A 22,214-nucleotide genomic window follows, 5' to 3' on the forward strand; every position below is an offset into this window, starting at 1 on the left:
AATTTAGCATGCTTGACAGAGTTTCAATATGGTGATGCAGCTCAGGCTAAAAGAAATCCAAGTAAAAAACAGAAAAGAGTCATCCAGGAGGGGGCAGCAAATGCTTTTTAAACATTAAACATCTCAGACATTCAGTATTTTCCACCTTCACAAGGACTCCCTTCTTCAAATAAATAACATATTTAAAACAAATCATCTTCCATTTTAGCATTAACATGCATTTTCTGAAAAAAACACACTCCTTAAATGCTATGAAAGACAAACAAATTCAAAGTTTAGGGGTTCACATGAAATCTGCCATACCTGTAGGCTAAAACACCCCTGTTTTAATAGTTTTTACCTTTTGTTGCATGGTGTGGATAGATTGATGGATGGTTGAAATAGGGTTTCTTTAATTCACGGTGGCTGCCACTGGGGAGGCAGAGGAAATCAATTGTTGCCATCAGTGGTCAAGTTTGATCCTCTATCTGGGGTCAGACCACAAAGATCTCTCTCACACCTCCACAGCGGGGGCCGTCAAGGCCAATCACTGCTCAGGGGGCAAATACTGCAAACTGTGTGCTTAGAAAAACTGTGTGTGTATATGTGTGTGTGTGTGCGTGTGTATGTGTGTTGTGCCATCACTTATAAAACTAAATTATATTGTAGCTGCATGGACGACAGTATTGCATATGTTTTAGTCTCTTTCTTTGTGTTTCCTTGACTGAGAGTCAACTGAAATATTGGGCTCTGTATTCGGAGGTGAGCATGCATCTGTTGAGTGTGAGACGTAAAGAGGAGGGCTCATAGGAGAGAGAGAGAAAAGAGAGACAGAGAGAAATGACAGAATATTATAACAGGGAAGAAAGATCCTGTGAAGACAGAACAGATGTGCTCTTGACAGTGAGGAAGATTGTCTACTCAGAAGAACATCCGGGGCTGCTCCTAAACCGCTGATAATAGATTTCATGCCAAGGACTACTAACACAGAGAAAGACAGAAAAAAAAAAAAAAAAAAAAAAAAAGAGAAATAAAAATTCAAAGAAAAAAAAAAAAAAAAAAAAAAAAAAAAGAGAAGAGGAGGGGAAGAGGAAAATAAAAGAAAGGGCAAAACAGAGTGAAGAGGCTACAATTGCAGGTTTATTCTGGACCTAAACAGCAATCCTTAAAAAGCTGCCTATTGGGGTTTCTCCACCTCTCTGCACACGGACATCCACTGTCTCTTGCTGTCTGCAGAGAGCTCCCAGTGCTGCTGCTGCGAGGGTATATAGTCTCTGCTTCTGTGCACAGCACCAGAAAAAGACTGCTTTACAGTCCGAGACCATGAGTGAGGCGAAGAAAGGTGAGCTTGCCATCCGGGATAAAGCCATCCTTCACCAGCAGAGGCGTCTGAAGCAGGCCACCCAGTTCACACACAAGGACTCAGCTGACCTCCTGCCTCTGGATGGGCTGAAGAGACTGGGCACATCTAAAGACTTGGTGAGTGGACTCTTAACAAGCGCTTGAGACAATCAGGTCATGATTTACTTGATTGGAGAGGCTGTTCTGTGTGTTGCCAGGTGCTTAGCAGTTCAGGGCTGAGTTTAAGTGGAAGTAGATGTCACAATTGTACGGTAGAAGCATGTCACATTTAAAAGATAATGTCAGACTTATGTTGATAATTGAACTAGAGATATCATCTTTTATATTCTCCTTGTTAAAGTGGACATATTATGCTTTTCCGTATTTTCTGTCATATCTACGATGTTATAATGTTGGATTTTAGTAGTGTTTGGTTCAGAAGCCTTTATCTGCGTTTTTTACGGTAAAAAGTGCAGCTTCGTTCCACTACAATCTGACGTTAGCCTACTGCTAAATTTTAAGTAGGCCTAGCTGCATGATAACGCGAAATAGCTGTAGTCTTGGCGGCCAATGCTAGTCATTTCTCCCCAAATTCCGGTCACCTTACTGCTGATACATGTCCGGTTGTGTAATATTTGGTTTAGAAGCCTTTATTTGTGATTTTCCACAGTACAAAGTCCTGCTATATACTCCGTTGCAGTAACTCCAGCTTCATCTAGCTAGTGAAACAAAACTGAAACGCACCAGAGATTCCAGGAAACACGCTGGCCAATCAGAGCAGACTGGGCTTTTTTTCGGGAGGTAGGATTAAACAGACAGGCGCTCCTACAGAATGTCTCATACAGAGGGTGAATGCAGGTGCAGCAGTAGCCTTGAGCTGCCAGCCTCGAGCAAAGGTAGGCAGCGGGCTACAAAGGTCTCGTTAGCTCATATCTTTCTAACTCAACACTGCAGATGTTTTTTCCATTTTCAAACTTGTAATCCTCAGCCTCAATTGGTGCAGACTCAAGTGACATCACTTGAGGCAATACAGATTTCACTCTACTCCTTCTGAAACCACAAAAGGCTTTATACCACTTCTATCACCTATGCAATAGCACTACTCAACACCTGTAAACAGATTATGTGTCTGAGAGCTGCAACTAACCATTTTCATTAACGATTCATCTGTCAATTATCTGCTTGATTAATTAATTAATCATTTAGTCTATTAACTGTCTGAAAATAGTAAAAAAAATTCCATGCCAGAGTCCAACGTGACCAACACTTAAAAAACTAAAATATATTTAGTTTACAAATTATATAAAAAGAAAAGCAGCAAATCTTCACATTGAAGACACATTTTTTTTTGTCATTGTTTAAAAATTTGTTAAACGATACATTTTCTGTAGCTGAACTACATGATTAATTGACTAATCGTTTCAGCTCTTCAGAGGATGGCTTCATATTTGCTCTCACTTGTCAAGTTTTAGTTCAATTTAATGCATACAGAGATATTTCACTCCTAACTTTTGGATGAGCTCCATTTTACTGCAATAATGCACTACTTTATGTACTGTATGTCATTAAATGAAGCCTTGAAAAGTAAATTTGTCATTGAAAGGGTCATGAAAGATTCAGAGTCTTGCACTCTGCATGAAGAGGAGGGAAATGTCAAGTCAAAGCCTACTCCAGTACACTGTGTACATGCCTCTCAAACAGAGAGAGATGCCGTTATACATACAGGATCAAAGGACATCTCCAACCTCTTCACTTCCTCTTCCTCCAGAAGCCTTATAAAACAAAGCGGTTATACTCTGGAGGAACTCCCTGTAATAATCTGAACAATTTATTACTCCACCTCTCCTGTGACACAGTTCTGGTTTGATGGCGGCTTCTCAGATTCCCCAGAGCTCTCCAAGAAACCTCGACACAATCACTCTGGCACTGTGCAGCAGCACCAGCAGTGTTCTCTGCTCTGTGAATATTACACTGTGATGCATTTATGTCTGCCAGGTTTTAATACCAACATTTGCTGCAGTAAAAACATTCTACCCACCTTCTTTCCTTCTTTTACTGAGTCAAGTTTTTTTTAATATATAATGATAGATATTATCTTCCCTCCTTTATCGACCCTGTGTTCCTAAGGTAACATAATTAAAAACTGCAAATGTGGCTACAATAAGTCGATGTTGTTTAAGGTATACATACACTTCTCTGTTGGACTTTTTCAGCAATGTTGGTGGCATTGGTCCAGACTTGAACATCTTTCTAACTATTAGATGGATTGCCATGAAAATTTGGCACAAACATTCATGTTCCCCAGATGATGAATCTTAGTGACTTTGGTAATCGCCTGACTTTCTCTCTAGCGCTATCTTCAGGTTGACATTCATGGAGTTTCGAGAGAAGTATCTCAACTTTCAAAATGAGCGCAATATTAACGTGGCAACGCAAATTGCTTTTAACACCTCTAATTTTTAAACACGCGATTAAGGCATGCACGTTCTGTGATTTGGGCCTCGGGCTGCTCCGTAGTTTAGGAAATCAAGAACCTCCCCCTTAGCTATAGTTTAGAGCAATGGTTCTTATACATTTTTCAATAATGTACCCTATTTGAAATATCCATTTAGCCAAGTAGCCTGACAGCGCAAAAGATTTTTGGTGGAAAAAAAAGCCTAAATAAAGAGGTACATTACAGTGCTGCGCCATCAGCGTCTAATTTAATAACAAAAACCTTGTAACTTAAAAAAACTTCAATGCTACATTTAAAATATTTAGAATGAATCACTTAATTTATTCATTATTATAGTATAATTATTTTATAAATTATGCATGCACTGATGCACTGATATTTTTAACATTACAAAAAAAAGAAATCTCTAGTACCCCCCTGCAGTACTCCAAAGTACCCTTAGGGTTACGCTAACCCCATTTGAAAAACATTGGTTTAGAGTATATTATAGACCCAAGACGAAACTGACAGGAGGGTGGGTCTCCGAGAGAATGTCACATTTACAAATCCGTCTGCTACTTCAGCACCACGGACAGTGCCAGGGATTTATCAATACACAGTTAGGCTGCTATTTCAAGGTCATTGTCGGGGCCATAGATTCTAACTCGCACAAACCTTAAAGCTACACCAAAGTACTTTTCCTTCTATTCGGTCCCCCTACAGGTGGGAAGCGGAATTGGCCATTACCATAACCCTTATGTCTCATTCAAACTACAGATCCGCTACCCGATCTGGCAAACATGCATAGTGCGGTTATAGCCGATAGAGGGCCGCAAAGTGAATGCAGAAGTGTCGTTCACCCTGTTACGAGTTGATGAACCACTGAAACGATTTTGGAAATATAATTTTTTTTAAGGTACAAAAGAATCTTTGGTGTTGCTTTAAGTCAGACAAAGGATTAATGCATCAGGCAGGCTATCATTAAACTAAACAACCCCTCTGCCCCTGCACTCTCTCTGCTACTGGGGCATGGAGAGCAGGGTTGACAGGTTAACCAGGGGCTTGCATTTTGGTTCTTTTTACTAACAAGGGGGATAACATCCCCCCTCACCCCTCTTAAATTGCTTTCTGGTTGAAGTCAAATCTTCATTACTTTCATTAAAGCAGTTGGATGGAAGATGGATCATATGGTGCACACAAGATGTTATAAAGAACATATATTTTGGGACTTAGGGGCTCTGTACAAAACCAGTATGGCATATCTAAACAATTAAAGATAAAATTAAAAAAATAATCTAAGTAGAGATCATATCCACAAAATTCCATTATATTCAAGGAGCATAATGCTCAACTCATATATTGGCAGCGTGTTACTCAACCTGCAGGGGCATAAAAACCCTTTTATCATATTACCAATTATCTTTTCCTTGATACAGAATGAAGCTCATCTCAGTAGTTATCTAAAACACAATCTGTGGCGCAGACGTGGCCACGGGGAGCACAGCACAATTTGCATGGCATCTGTAAGAAGTGATTTTCGATGTTGGGGTACTTGAGGGATGAGTGGAAATTGCCGGCAGTCCTCTGCCATGCCTGTGTACCTTTTCTGCAGACACAGGCTCTGAATAGACACACACAATGAGAAGAAAGCATGATGTGTTTCTGAGGTGGCCGAACTGTCTCAGACAAAAGATGAGATCATCTGAATAAGGCTGTCAGATCCAGTTGTTCGTCTGTAGGACGTCTGACTACAAATCAGTTTGTTTTCTAAATTTTCCAGTTATATCATAGTATTTTTATCTAATTACAATACTGATGAAAAATGACTGCTGTCCTTTTGGCTTGTGGCCTCAATAAACAATAGGTCATATCTTAAAGGTCCAGTGTGTAAAATCTGTGTTGCCCGTTCACAAACTTGTCCTTTTTCATGAATATTTACCACCACCATCAATTCCAAGTATTCCTATTGGCTTGAAATTTTACACTTGCATGAACTGGGGTAGACGCTCCATATTCATGCGCCATCTTGAAATACGTTAGCCGGTAAGGGACATACAGGACATACTGCTCCACCTTTCGCGTTTTCACTGTCACATGATAAACTCACAGGTGCCGCTAATGGGTATCGTCGTTTCCCAGACCCGGCAAGTTTGAAGAAGGAATCACGGAGGACCACACGTATTCAAAATCCAAATTTCAGGAACAGGAGACTTCTTCTTCTTCTTCGCCCCGGAAAAAGGAACAGGATATTGAAAAGAGCAAGAGACCGGCGTCATCAGAAAAAAGCGTGAAGGCTACCGTAGCTGTAATATGTACTTTGAACTGCGTGGCGCGAGAGAGTTGATTGCGATATATGAACTCAACGCTAGATGGGAGAAATTCCCACACATTGGACCTTTAAATGTCAGACACTTATCTTGGACAATAAATTATCTTTGCTTTTTTTTTTCTTTTCTGGAAAATGTATATGATAGGGGTGAGGAGGTTTCTGTCAGCAGATCTTAGGTTGCAGGTAGGAGTATGTTGTAGGGGGTCAGTGAGGTAGGAGGGGGCTACTGTAGGTTGTGGAGGGTTTTGTAGGTTATGAGAAGAATTTTGAACTGGATTCTTTTGAAACTACTAGTCCATTAAGTGAATAGTTGATCAACTAAAGATTAATTTGACAACAAATGATCAATCAAGTCATTCTTCAAGCAAACATTCCCAAACATCTGCTGGCTCCAGCTTCTCAAATGTAAAGATTTGCTGCTAGTCTTTGTTTTATGTCATTTTTAAACTGAATAGATTTGGGAGTTTGGAATGTCAGTCAGGCTATATATGAGCAATTTTAAAATGTCACTTTGGGCTCTGGGAAATTTTCATGGGTATTTTCCCTCAATTTTCTGACGTTTTATAGGTTAAACGAGCATGATAATTTCCAAAAATTATAGGAAGATTAAGTTAGGTAGTCGTTTCCCTATCTACGCCCCCTGCTTCCAGTCTATGCTAAGCTAAGTTAACTACCTCCTGCCTCCAGCTCCATACTTTAAGACGGAGATATGAGAGTGGTATAAATCTACTCTTCTAACTCTCTGTAAGAAAGCAAATGAAGAGGTTTAAAAAAAATGCAGAGCTATTCCATTATTATTATTATTCCATATTCAAATTAATGGTCTGCTGCCACACAATCAGTAAAAATGGTGAATTGTTTTAGTTTTTTATGCCACACACACCTCATCTTGTTTCCTCTTCATTTCTGCTAGCTGGCCTGTCCAGAGTGTAATTCAGCAGAAGAGCCTGTTATGTAAGAGTGAATTTATTTTGCTGCTCTTTAGCCTGAGGTCCTCTCACTCTCAGCAGCATCATCACTCCAGCCATGTTGTGCTGCAGAGTAAGGGGAGCAGTGAGCATGAAAAGGGCAAAATCCACCGCTCTAACGCAAAGCGATGGAGGGGAAGGAAAGAGTCGGCTGAGACGGGGTCATGGAGAACGCACGGTTTAGTGGGGCTGTTTTATGTAATAGAATGTAGAGCTTTGAGTAGATACATGGGTGTGAAATGTAAGAAGAGCGAATCAGAGGGAATGAGAGTAAAAATATGTGTGTGTTTGAGGGGTTGGAAACATCTGAGCCTAGTTACATTAACACCTGAGCTTAGCATGGAACAATTTATTGTGTAACCACTGTGTAATTGGACTGTTTCCTACAGTACACACTCAACATTTGCTCCCAAAATCTGAGACAAAATCAGGGAGATAAATGTACGAGAGGAAAGATGACTTTAAAGCAGCAAGGTTGCAGCAAAATGACCTCAATTAGATGTTTTAAAGGGCAATGCCATCATTTCTGTGTTGAAGCTTCCTATACACACACACATATATATATATATATATATATATATATATATATATATATATATAGTTATTTTTTTTATTCTTTTCATCGTTATTAAAACTCCAAATACAACAACAAAACAATCAAAACAGCCGCATACATTTTCTCACTTACCTCTACTCCCTCTAAAACCAATGGATTATACAAACAAAATATAAACTGTTAATAAATGAGCTTCAAATGGTGTAGGCAGATTATATTACCTTTGGATAGAGTCAGGCTAGCTGTTTCCCCCCCATTTCCAGCCTTTATGCTAAGATAAGCTACCTAGCTGCTGATATGCAAGAAAGCCAATAGGCGTATTTCCCAAAATGTTGAACTATTCCTTCATGAAATTATATATCAGCTAATTTTCACTATGAAAATTCACATGAAACAATGAATCCTACTAATTATGTCAACATATATGGCTTTAAAATGGGAAGAAATGTAAAATTAAGATACATATTGGTTGTAGGAAGCTTCAACACAAATAGTGTCCTTTCAAATCTCATATTGGTCTAATTGTGCAGCACACACCTACTGTAGCCTGCTGCTGCAAAGCCTCTTTCTTCTTCTCCCTGCAGCTTAGTGGTCCCTCTCTTACAGATGAGTGAGTGTGAAATCTGTGTGTGTGTGTGTGTGTGTGTGTGTGTGTGTGTGTGTGTGTGTGTGTGTGTGTGTGTGTGTGTCTCTGTGTGTGAGTAGAGGCCTGTCTAATCGAGCGATTGGAGTCTCCAGGTACTTTCTGAGGATGATCAAAAGCTACAGAACTAGGCTTGTAGAATAGAAGGAACTGATGAATGGAAAGCAGCACCTTTTGCTGTGTGCATTAAATACAACTTAAGTCCGGAGTTAGTAAACATATTGTCCAATTTTAGCCCCAAAAACCCTGTTAGACATTTCCAAAATATAGATAAACCAGTGTGGAGAGGTGTTGCGCATTCGTCCATCAAAATTTTGTGAACCTTTTGATCTCCTGTCCTTTCAAATAGTCATGAATTTGTACAAGCAGATGGTCTACAGTACATCACATCCCAGAACAGGTTTATATATTCATATGCATCCAGATTCACTCCCCAAACTCAATTGTTTACGATTTCCCCAGGAGGCAAAGTAGCACTTCAAAGTAAAGAGCAAATACGTCAATGTTACTCGGTGTGATCGCCAGGCTCTCGGGAGTTTGCCTTTTCCTATTCCCTCCAAAACAAGCCATGTTAATTCGGGTTCAGATGCAGGTTTTATTATTAGCTCCGGGACAATTAGATGGGCTGGATAGGGGTTAGCGTGAACCTGTCTCTCTCTGTGTCATCTGGAGCTGTGGATGGGCGGCAACACTCCCCCAGCTGCTCCCTCAGTGCAGAGTAGGAAGACAGGGAGGCTAAAAATACCCGACAAAAACGACAAAACAACCCCAACAACAGAGGAGAGGATTCATCATATTGAGACAGAAGAAGTATTTTTTGTTCATTTTCGGGGTATGGCCAAGTGACACATGACAAGGTAGCCTCCAAAGTGGCTCCAAATGTAATCTTTGAGTTTTTAATAATTAAAATTGAAAGGAGTAATCCAAAATTGCCAGAAATGTTAATGCGAAAGCAATATCTGAATCAGAAAATGATGATTCATATTTACAAAATAAAGCTGGATGTAGTTTAAGAAAAAATATGGGTGATTGTAGGTCTGCAACTACTGGTTATTTTTTTTATTACTGATTCATTATTGATGATTGACTAATCACTATAATAAAATGATGGAAAATAAAATGTTACGTTACCAGTTCTAATACCAGTACCTTTAAAGTTGGGGTTTTGGAAATTACAGAGTGTGGTCTAGACCTACTCTATCTGTAAAGTGTCTCGAGATAACTTTTGTTATGATTTGATACTATAAATAAAATTGAATTGAATTGAATTGAAAAATTTAAAGTGATGTAGATACCAATAGCACTTCATTCGATAACTTTTTTGTCTAGTTCATTCGAAACAATCAAGTGAATGGAAGCATCACCACACCACAGACAACCTTTGGGTTGTAGCTGCTGCAGTAGGGGACCAATCACATGTCGCATTAAAGCTTTAGTGCGTAACTTTTTGATATTAATGATCGTCTGTTACATTCAAGCCATTGCCAAATGAGTTGCTACAAAGCTAATGAAGACTATCAGCTCCACACAACTCTCTCTGTATTTCTCAGTATGACTATGTTTGGAAGATTGTGGCGTCCGGTGACTTTCGCATGTAGAAACTTAAGTGAAAATAATGACCTCTTCTGAAGAGTCCATCATGTTTTTTTAATCCTCCGTGTCCTCCTTGGCTACTAGGAACTGTGTGGAGGAGAGGTGGGGGCGGCGCGATCACGGAAGGCTTGTATCATGTGGAGACGCCGACATTTTTGTTGTCATTACTTAGAATTCCTCATGGGGGCGACAGAAACTTTGCACTATAGCTTTAAACACTTGTGGTGATTGGTTGCAAGCAAAACCACACAAATAGTCATTTTTTGGGAACAAAAAGCATCAAATGCAGGTGTTGTTGCACAGGAGAAGTTTCGGTATAACTTGGTACTGGCTGGGTTATTTCGGGTGTACCTTAAAAAAGGGAAGCTACTGAGTAATGATACACAGCCCAAATTACAGTACCCATGGCTCAAGGTGATGTCTTCAAAAAACTAGTTTTGTACGATCAACGGTCTAAACCCCAAAGATATTACCTATACAAAAAATAAAACAGATAAATATAGTGAAATGTCACATAAAGAAGCTTGATAAGTGACTTAAACAACTCATTGATTATCAAAATTGTTTTTTCTGTTGACCAACTAATGGAGTCATTGGGATGATTTATGACGTTACTGTTCAAAATAATCTACATTTTGTTATATTTAGATTCTCAAAATAACTGCATTATGGCTTTTCTTTTAAAGGAATAGTTCAACATTTCGGAAAATACGCTTATTCGCTTGCTTGCCGAGTTATTCTTGTCAGTCTAGCTGGATTTCTTTCACCTATGGACAGAGCCAGGCTAGCTGTTTCCCCCTGCTTCCAGTCTTTCTGCTAAGATAAGGGAATTACTGGAATTTTGTAAATTATAGAATGTGGTCTAGACCTACTCTGTCTGTAAAGTATCTTGAGATAACTCGTTGTGATTTGATACTACAAATAAAATTGAATGAAAATTGAGTTAAGCTAAGCTAACCTGCTGCTGGTGGTAGCTTCATATTTACGGTAATGGACTAATATCAGATTGGTATCGATCTTCTCATCTCACAAGAAAACAAATAAGGATATTTCCAAAATGTTTCTTTAAATGGAGAAAATGGCTTTTTCTTCATTCATCACCGTTTAAACAAATGTTTACTTCCTCTAGTAATGAGCCCTTTAAATGATCTACAAGGGAAAATAAAACTGATGAGAAAAAAAGGCTTCTTGATGGACTAATCAATTTTCAGCACTAATGTAATTAGATAAAAACATCAGAATATATGCTTATTATAGACAATGAGCAATGAATGAATCGTATATTGATTAAAAAAACTAATCGATTAATGACCTAATCATTCAGCGTTACAAGCATTAACAAATGCCCTCTCTAAGGTCTCTAATGGTATCAAATAGGGAGGATGAATGGTTAAGCAACAACGTGGTGACCACATCTGTTTTGATCACACTAGCTATTTTTTATATTTACTGGAGTTTTGCATGACAATTATATTTCATGCAGGACTTAGTGAAGAGACTGAAAGCGACATGAGAAAGCAAAAGAAAGAGAACCAGAGATGTGAAACAGAAGTGAAGAGGAAGTGGAGGTGGCAGACATGCAGCAGATGTGAAGCTGCAGGAACATCCTCCTGCCTGGTCGGTGCGACAGGAAGTCAGCCGCTGGGGACCTCCATCAGAATGAGAAAGAGGACATTAGAAAACGTATGCGACTGGCTGGATGAGAGAGCGCAGCCTGTTGCAGTCAGATAATTAGTCCACATGGCAATTAGCCTCTAATGTGACTCGGAGGGATACATACAGAGAAAAAGAAACTTAGAAAGAGAGACAGAGAGTAGGAGGAGTGCTGGTGTCACATTAACTTTCTGCCAAACTGGCAGAGTAGAGGACTGGTTTGGACTGGTTAGTGTTTATGGGGTCATCACAGGACTCACATTAGCAAGTTGCAACAGACCACGTATGGACAGACACAAAGGAACACAGTGTGTAAGACACGGACAGTTTTAGTCTGAATTTTGCCCACTTTACCATTTACATGCGCACTAATATCCTGGTTATGTAATAGGTAAGTAGACTAATGTAAGTAAGCAAATTGATGTAATTTAATTCAGATCAACACCAGGATCCTTTCAATTAATTCTCTTTTCAAGAGCTAACAAATTAGCATGAATAAGTGGTAGTCTAGCTAATAATTTATTTAAATGATCTGACAGGAGATAATAGTGCATATGTTGGGAACTATTTTCAGCGGTGGATTAATCCTCATTTGAGTATTTCTGGCAGCACGACGGTTTATGTGGGATTGCGTTAAAAGGAACATGTCACCCAGTGCAACAGTGTTGCTCATTGATGTGTTTATAATAGTTTTTGGACAACAATGGAGCTCTATGACACAGAGGCAATACTTGTTAGTTTGGATTTGTTGGCAATGACAAAGTATAGAAAGATATCACCGGCCATAACTTTAAGCTCACATGAATTAAGTAACCTATTGGCAAAAAGTAACATTTGGCTGATCCGCTTCACACACAAAATAAGAAAATGTTTCAGTAAGAGAAGACTGGTGGCCTCAGTATTAAGCGTACTAAACGGTGAAAGCTTTCTTCAGTTACCACAATATCTATGACACATCTTATATTCATGAGCGATAATTGCTCAAAATAATATTGTCCAAAATCACTCTGCATGCTGTGAAAAATTAAAAACTGTCAAATTAAGCGTAAATAGTGGGTTGTGCATGTAAAATAGATGAACTCTTTAGGGGAAATAGCTGCCTGCTGTCTTCATTAGAATTCATGATGAGAAGAGGCCATATGATTGATACCAATTCTTATATTCTCAGCCTGTTGACAGGCAGATGGTAGAATGAGATAAAAACTTGAAAGAAAGATGTTTAAAGACTCTCTACACAGTTTAGCTTGCAGTTTAGTGCACTTTTATAAGGGGCATATAATGTCAAAACAGCCTCTAACGTTTGGAACTGCAGTCCCCGTGATGCGTTGCGGGATGTAAACAGAAAGTAAAATGTTGCCATTGATTCAGCGCTGTAGCCTACAGCTTGAGCCCGGTTTTTAGCCTAGATAAATTCATATTTTTGGCAGATTGGCACAATTAAAAGTATGTTGAATTAGCTATTAGCAGTTCCCGTTTACAGTGTACTAATGTATATACTGACAACTATCACCGGATTAATTTGATACTGAAAACGTTATAATTCTCAGGCAAGTTCTTATAAGTTCTATGATTTCTATCATTTCTAAGCAGATTTGTGGACATTTATCCAAGATGTAAATCTGAGATAATGATATCCCCTTAAAGTGTCAGTAAAACTGAATCTAAAAATGTTTGTATCATGTCTGTGTGTTCAGAATTTACAGTTATGACGTACGACTCCCATTTAAAAAACCTCTACACTGTATCAAAAAGCAGACAAAGATCACCCTGTAAGGTGCAAGATTGCCAATTTCACCCCTGAACCAGGGAACATGAGCCAGCACTGAATACCGCCTGCTACTAGCTTGATGTTGTTAACATGATTTGCTCTGGAGCTGACCCTAGAGCAGTCAGGGTTCAGCAAAAAACAGACGCCAACCACTGAAATGAAATTACATTTTGTTCATTGTGTCTATCACATTCAATCTTTGCAGTCTCACAAGAGCAAAGAGGAGGAAAAATCAAACTCTCCCTTCTTCTCCAAACTGTTAGCTTGACATTAGTTTCCTCGCCTGTAAAAATAAAAACATTGTGGTATGCACTTGATAAGCACTATCATTAAAATAATATTTCCCACACTTTGCTGACTCACAGGCTAGCAGATGCATATAACCCTTGATCTGTCACTGCTTGCATCCAACTCTAACAAGCTGTTTTATTTTCTAATTTGCATAAGAGGATAATTACTGTTATCACTGTTAATAAATGTGTGATTTTGCCAGTAAGTGCCCAAATGGGAAAGAGGTTAACTGATTTGCAGAATATTGTTAGAACAAACACACAGAGGAAAGAGGAAGAAGCCGATGTCGGGAACATGACAATAAAAAAATAAAAAAATCAGTCCAGTCTAAATTGGAGCTCCTGATTGAATTTGATTAGTTTTTATGTCGAGAAGCTCAACGTTAAGAGCTCCTGAGAGGGGGGAAGATTACTTTTAGGATCAGGATTAATCTTTGGGTTGGTTTAGGGAATACATGTTATCTATGCAAGAAAGAAATACTATCTTGATTTCTTTTGATTGCATTGAAATATGTGAAGAGAGGAGATAAGAAATGATGTGGGGAGAGGAAGAGGGAAGAGAAGAGAGGTCCAGTAAGGAATTGTAAGGAAAGGAAAAGAATTAAAAAAGGCGAGAAGAAGAAAAAAAAAAAAAGAAAAAAAAGAAAAAAAAATAGAAGTAGGAAAGAAAAGAGAAAAAGAAAAGGAAAAGAATAGGAAAAAGAATGGAAAAAAAAGGAAAAAACAAAGAGATGTGGAAAGGTAAAAAAAAAAAAAAAATGTGGTTTTCTAATTGAAAAGACTTGACACGCAAACCCTCACCCATTTTCTCAAAACTGTTAACACAAAAACAAATTCTCAAACTATATTCACAAAACACCTGACTCTGCTGGCAAAATCAAAGGAAGGAAATCATCGAAAAGAGGAGACAAGGAGGGGAAAGAAATGAGAAAAGGAAGGAAATGAAAGGAAAGAGAACGTAAGGTAAGACTCGGGAGTGGAAAGAAAAGGGAAATAATGAAAGACAAGGGAAGAAACGTAAGAGAGGAGAAATCAGGTAAGGAAATGATAGGATGGGTCAAGAAAATAGAAGGAAAGGAGAAATAAAGAAAGGAAAGGAAGCCAGGAGAGGAGAGAGAGATGTAAAGAGAAGAGGAGAGATGTAAAGAGGAGAGAGGAGAGGAGGGGAGAGGAGCCTGTGCTCAGCCACAGCTGGAGCTCAGAGAGGAACGAATGAGCTAAATGGACATGGCTGGTGATTACCAGTTTGAAGTGTTGTTGTTTTGCAGCTTGGACAGAGAGATCATGCATTGGCCGAGAGAGGTCTGTGAATAACAAGAAATCTACTACAGAAACCTAATGTTTTTTGATTTTTTTTCCAAAGCTAATCAGTTCTCTTTGTCCTGAAAAATCAAAGCTGCCAAAAATGACTCTTGATGATCTTTTGATCAGATTGAGGCCATGGACAGTTATATAAATTAAGATAATTGGTCTATAGGGGCTCACAGTCTTTTCTTATTTATTTTTCCATATTTCTCTGTCTCCTTGCTGCTTGCCAGCCCATGAAATAGTCCTTGATTCAAATTCTGGTCAGGAATACTTTAACAGCAGAATCTAGCATTGCTATGCGCATGTTAATCAGAGCAGAACATCAAATAATGACCAGTAATGTGGAAAAAAAAAAACAGGGAAGAGAATCTGTTCTAGCTCTAATTTATCTACAGAAGCTTTCTCTTAATACAGGTCAGACAGCTGCAGGATGGGGTTCCCTCACAGACAAAAAAAAAGTGTTGGCATTTGTAATCAACTATTGTCTTTGTGATAGCGGATGACGCTATCATCCAGCATGTGTCATCTAAAAAACAATCACAAATCTAACTGTTCTTCAAACATCTCAGTTCAGCCACCATACTATCATGCTCTAAGAAATGAGGAGACTCCCAATAGATGGCCCATGATGTCCGCACATCTGATGGGGGACAAATGTCCAGAATGACCCAGACTGTGGAAAATCGTTGCCATCGCTTACAAAAACAGTGGCATCGACAGTGACGTGTTGTTTTTCTCCAACTGGAAAATTGTGAAGTAGGAGAGAGATAGAGGGAGGTTGTAGAAATCCTATTCTGTTTGACAGAACAATACAGAGCATGTGAGAGCAACAGGTAGGCAGATGGGAATGTGCTATTTAATGTAAGATTGACACTCAACCAAAGCTACTTAAACTGTAACTTTATGGCTCTACAGATGCCGATGTTGGCTGGCAACCCGGTTATTCAGTCAGTTGTTGACTTTGGTGATCTCTTGACTGACAAACAGTTAAAAATGTCCTCTTCCAACACTTCATGAGGCCTCTTATCTTATCTTATGTTCTTAATTTGAACTGGCTTTAAAGATCCTGGCAATTTTAGTCTTTAAAAAATACCTTGAAAGGAAAGCAAATGCTTTGTGTTTTAATAATGCAGAGACTCTGCTGGTGTTGGATGACCTGTTCTTTTCAAAGCGTGCTGTTTGATAGTCTGGACCCAGACTCTACTGTTTAACAGCAATGTGATTATAGAGGAACAGGCAGCCTAAATATAATTTACTTTTTTATATGATCCAAAAAGAACAGCCAGTCACTGGCCACATGTTGTTTTGAAACTGCGGAAATGTGTCATTAATCAAGATCAACACACTTGTATTAAAAGTATACAGCAAAATTGCAACATACAGGTTGTTCTTACAAGGTGTTGTCATAAATATAGTGTTTCTGTAGCCGTAAAGAACACTTTGCCAAACATGTCTTTTTAAAGTGCTTTGTGCATTGACTCTAAAACTGCTTTTGTCTATTAAAAGACTCCAGGTGACACCTGAGAAGTGTGTTTTGGCAAATAACATGGCCACTGTACCAGAAATCCTTTAATGTCTGACAGTGATGACCTAGAAGCATCCCTTGAAAAGGCTTTCATGACACTGTCACTGAAGCTAAAGTTAGCAATTTAAATCTCAGTGTGTGTTATTTTGTGTGTGTGTGTGGGCTTGTTTTACTATATTCGTGGGGTCCAAAAAAACGGGGGGAATACAGTATACTTGTGGGGCCCAAAATGCTGGACCCCACAAGTTTAAAGGGCTGTTTGAGGGTTAAGACTTGGTTTTAGGATTAGGGATAGAATTAGGTTATGGTTAGGGTGAGGGTAAGGGTTAAGGTTAGGCATTTAGTTGTAATGGTTAAGGTTAGGGTAAGGGGCTAGGGAATGCATTATGTCAATGACGGTCCCCACAAAGATAGTGAAACAAACGTGTGTGTGTGTGTTTGGGGTGGGGGGAGTGGCTGAATCTGAAACGTGATCCTACGCTCTCTTAAATCTGTACCCCACCTAGGCATCCGCACAAGACACAAGTCCGTATGGGGCTGATTTTAATTCATCATTTTCATCTGAACCTGCGTAAATGTGCATAATTAAGCTTCATCATTACTGTTGTGGAAGCAAAACATAATGTTCTCTGAATATGCAGATAATCTGGAGTAATGCTGACATGTTTCTTTAACACAATGACCTACAGATCTTTTTTTCAGATTGGGTGTCACAATCTGGGACATACTCTGTTGAGATCATAATACTTTATTATTTCACAATGCAAGCAGACGTCGCCTTTCCTCTGACATACATTAAATGTATTCACTATATAAAACAGTTGCCACCTCACGTTGTTCAACTCTATCTAATTTTCTGGATTTGATGTGACTCAGTCCCATGGTTTCAGCTTTTGAACTAAGAGTTTGTCTAGGACTGCAACTTATAATTATTTGCATTCAATTAATTCATCTGCTGATATTGTCTCGAATAATCGCTTGGTCTAGAAAACATCAGAAACAGTGAAAAATATACATCCCAGTGTTTCAGACTCCAAGGTGACGGTCTTGTTTTGCCCAACCAACAGTTCAATACCCAAAGATATTCCATTTACTGTATTGTAAAGTCAAGAAAAGCAGCAAAGTCTCACATTTGAGAACCTGTAATCTTCAATCTTTTGGTGTACAATTGGATTCATCTTCCATTTGTACTTGTTGCTAAGAAATCCTGCCATCTGAAATCCATTTCACTTGTGTCTCCCCCTCTAGCAACCTCACAGCATCGTCCAGCGTCGCCTGATGGAGGGAAACTTCACACGGCTGCGAGGGGAGGCCTGGGACCCCAACGGCAGGGTTCGTTCCCCGCTGGCCGACATGAAAGACGGACCGGCTGACACCGAAGAGAGGAGCGAGAGCACCGCCGACGACTCCACAGAGGAGAGGGAGTCTCTGGAGGAAAGCGAGAGGAGCCTACGGTCGGACGAAGAGGACGACAGCAGCGAAGCAGGAGCCCGGCAGACAGCTGAGAAGGCCGAGGGCACGGAGAGCTCGACCCTCCTCTCAGCTCTGGTTGTTCTATGCAAGGTACTATGCCTGTCTCTCCTCGCTCACATTCAATGCTTTGACACTTTCTACTACTGCATACACACTGAAAACAAGAGAAGATACAAAGCCAGCACCATTCTGCTCCCATGACTCATCACTCAAAGCCCCCACTCTTCATTTATTTTGCCTTTACAACACATCCAAAGCTTGGCAAGACCCAGCAGCTGTCTGGTTGGAGCCAAACAATAGATAACTAATTCATGGTGACTGAAAGTCCAACCTGATTAATACGTCCATACATGGGTCCCACATGGATTAAATGTAGGTTACAGGAAGTGTAAGTAAGAAGTGCACAAGGGCTTGACATGCACAAACTTGTAGGGTCTCAGGACAGAACAATACAACTACATTAGCATTTCTTTGTGCAGTAGCTTATTGAAACCCATGCAGCAACCAACCGGTAACCCACTTTGGGTCTAGTTTTGCCCACTTGTACCCCCCAACCCCATTGGGAATGCCCCTAGACTCTAGTACTGATGCAGTGGCAGTCTCACATAAAGCTATTTGAGCTATTTGAAATGTATTATTAATTTTTTTAATTTATGGCCACAAACCTCTGCTATTATGTCAGTGTGGCTTGTTAAAAATGTTTTAAAAACAAAGGAATCAGGGTGTCCTGGTTTTAGGTTGCGCTTTCGGTGCTCGCTGTAGATTTGTTCCCAGTGTGCATTGGCAACACTGGGCAACCGTAAAGACGACAGCACAGCAATATGTACACATCAATGGTTGGGGACATTGCACACCAGTGAGCAAAGGAATCGGTGCATGACCAAGCTGACACATCTCTCACCCCTCCTTATTTCCTGTCAACGCTCTACTAGCTGCCAACAATAAAGGCAAAAAATACATTTTAATTTAGGATAAGAGTTAAGATAAGGGACATTTCAGCATTTTAGTTTTAAAAAGTTGGGATACTTACAGGGAACACATTTAAAAAAAAAAAAGGATGGTAAAAATGTAAGCAGCAGTGGCTAAGATGTACTGACTCTTAGTCCCTAGTTTGGGGTCAAGCCCTGGATCCTACATTTCCCATAATGCAGCTCAACAGTGCTTAAGTGATAAATGTCCACATCTTCTAAACTCCACATCCAAAGTTTGTAACACAGGCTTTATAATAGAGATTGTAATCCTCAAGCCCAATCCAAAATTACTGGTTACCATTAAAAGACATTATACAAGCTGAGTAGTCACCTTTGTGACACAATCTTTCAATATAAAATTGGCGAAGTGCCTCTTTAATAAATTACCCTAAACCCAACAAAACTGTGACTGCATAGTCATCAGTTGACCTGAAGAGAAGCATACAGTAAGTTAACCCTCAACACAGCGAGTAAATCACATGTGCAGGTCTTTGACTGCTGTAGGCAAAACAAAGAAGAAAACTGCCCCATTATGCAGTATTCATACTTTTTACTAACTGTCTTTGTCTGTCTGAAACACATTAAGCATTAATGGTTGTCTGGTTTCACATTGAGATATTCCCTGTGGTCCCCAATCTAACACACACTCAACACAATGACTAATGTATGCAGAAAGGTGCTTCAGTCCATCCTTAACAGATTTTTTTCGTGTTGAGCTACCAGAGACGGCCGATAATTAATGTTTTGAAAAGTCATGTTTTACATGAATTAACTGCTTGGCTTAACAGACGTCTATTATAGAATAACTGACATTACATAATAGGTGCAGGTTCCCTCACACACATGAGTTTAAGCCTTAATTAATTTTAACAGTTCTACTTTCTGAACATGCTCTGATACAATATATAGATTTTAGAACTGCTGTTTAATGCATGATGGACAGATAATTAATTAACAGCAATTTTGATAATTCAAACTGGGCGTGTGTCGACCGCCATCTACTGTTATACACTCACTATGGATAAGTACCTCATACAACCCAACTTCAAAAAAATCCGAACTATCCTAAAGAGCTAATATTTAATATTGGGTATAGACCTTCCTCAACAGCGGTGCAGAGGAGGGTCTAACCAGTCCACACAGCTTTCCAGGATAAAAAAGTGCTCTTGTTTAGTGGCATTTTTTTAAACCAATCATAATCGTCATGGCCGGCGCTAAGCCTGGACGGAAAAAATAGCCTCAGGAAGGAACTTGTTTTGGTGGAACATGTGTACATTCAAAAGTTGTTTTAGTCATGCAACATAATCTCAGACTGGACAGATAGTTTAGCTAGCTGTCTGGATTTACCCTGCAGAGATCTGAGGAGCAGTTAACCATAGTCCTCAGAAATCCACCGGAGTTTAAAATTCCAACACAAAGAAAGCGGAAGGTGACGGACATCCGGCTGAAAAGAAGGATATCCAGCAAAATTTCCAGTGGCACCTGAGACATCCCGGAATTGGAACTTCGTGGATATAGACTATATTATGTATGACACCAAGGACAGATCTTTTTGGGGCATTTTAGGCCTTTATTTTTATAGAACAGTTGAAGGTCCAGGTTCAAGTGCAGGTTGGAGTCGAACCCGTGGCCACTGCGTTGAGGAGTAAACCTCTATATATGGGCCCACGCTCTACCAGGTGAGCTACCCAGGCACCTGGACAGATCCATTTTTATCCTTTAAACCAATACAGTGATCAAACAACTGCTATCTCCTGTGGTGTTAAAAGTACATAGCACAGCTCCTGTGAGTATATTTAAAATTAGTAGTCCATTTCAGACTTTTCTGATAGATTCAGCATTTTTCTCCTATTACTCATTGTGCTTTGCTTGGTTTTATCATCAACTTATTAAATGCAAAGTGTTCCCTGGTTACTCATTCTGCAGCTATTTTAAAACCTTAGGATTTCTGCACCGCCGGGACTGAGACAAAGGAGCAGGTTTGTGGGTCTGCTGATAAGCTGGTGTGCCTGTGAGGACAAAGGAGGCTCAGCTCATTCTGTACAGAGTGCAAGAAATAAAAACAAGGCTCATGGAAACTGAACGTGTTTATTTCCAAAGGGGGAAACATCCTCGGGTCAAGTAGATAACGTATTGATTTATGATGGAGAGGAAGATCTGCAGACATGTTTTCCGGAACCAGCATGGGTGCCACGCAGATGTTATAAAATCTCTTCATATAAGTCAACGGTTTTTGACTTAAGTAATAAGGGGCCTCATTATAACATTTAAAATGTGCTTAATTACATTAAAAGGTAAAATTTTAACGTTTTGATAAGAGTAACATACTGACTCCAAAATACAAATACATTTAAATGAACAATGTTTTTGCTTTTTTTCCTGTCCGGTTAAATTGTTAAAAAATGATCACCATATCATATATATATATATATATATATATATATATATATATATATATATAAAATATATATATATATTAGTATATATAAAATACAGTAATATATATATATATATATATATATATATATATATATATATATATGTATGCGAGACAATAACACATCAAATATTTCAGCTTTGTGACGATGGAATTTTCATCTGATCTAAGATTAAGTTAGTAGATTAAGTAGTTTATTGTAACAAGTAAAATTATTTTCTCCACACATAAAGGAACACTTCATTCTGCAGTTTATCAGAAATAAATATATATATAGTTTTGTTTTCACTGGATATAAATGGTATAACAAATTGTAATCTGAAATGTAACTAAAGCTGTCCGACAAATGTAATGGAGGGAAAAGTATAAATTTTCAATAAATTTAAATACTCGAGTAAAGTGCAAGTACCTCAAATTTGTACTTACTATATACTTGAGTGAATGTACTTAGTAACCGCCAATGATCCTGGGTGCAAATATACACTATGTTGTGTTTTGGTCTATCTGGGATTGTGATTTAGAAGCAATAATTTTCATCAATACTGAATTCCAACAGCTTTACATATAGTGTGAACATAAGTGTTTGAGTGTTTAAAAAGATTGCCTTTTTAAAACTCCACCCTGTCAGTATTAGCTTGCTTGTTATGTTAGTATTTGTAGCTCTTCAAGATCCAGTATTATAAATGCTCTGCCTGTGAGAACTTTAACCTTGTTTGATTAATATATTACAACTACACTCAAAGACCCAAGAACGTTGTTGAACTGCTGTTTCTCTAAAAGCAAAATCATAAAAAAGAACAACAATGAAAGACCATAGATTAATCTAGCTGGGATCTATTTGCATTTAATAGTGGGAAGAAATCTAATTTATACATGGTGTGACACACCGTTACATGTAACAGTGCGGGGGTGGTGCCAGGCCAGCATACTGCTTATCTCACATGCA

At 38.9% G+C, this 22,214-nt stretch overlaps 1 protein-coding gene across 1 annotated transcript in view; it reads left to right on the plus strand.

The window, feature by feature from the left end:
• Positions 1-1,085: 1,085 nt before the first annotated feature.
• The window catches only part of nrip2 (nuclear receptor interacting protein 2), a 29,958-nt gene continuing 8,829 nt past the window's right edge, over positions 1,086-22,214 (plus strand). Inside the window, exons 1-2 of the mRNA XM_039792100.1 lie at positions 1,086-1,458; positions 17,636-17,950. Coding sequence (XP_039648034.1) covers positions 1,303-1,458; positions 17,636-17,950 — 471 coding nt within the window. The 5' untranslated portion in view covers positions 1,086-1,302. The remainder of the gene's footprint in view (positions 1,459-17,635; positions 17,951-22,214) is intronic.

The sequence above is a fragment of the Perca fluviatilis genome, chromosome 23 (assembly GCF_010015445.1).
Source record: "Perca fluviatilis chromosome 23, GENO_Pfluv_1.0, whole genome shotgun sequence".
NCBI classification, from domain to species: domain Eukaryota; kingdom Metazoa; phylum Chordata; class Actinopteri; order Perciformes; family Percidae; genus Perca; species Perca fluviatilis.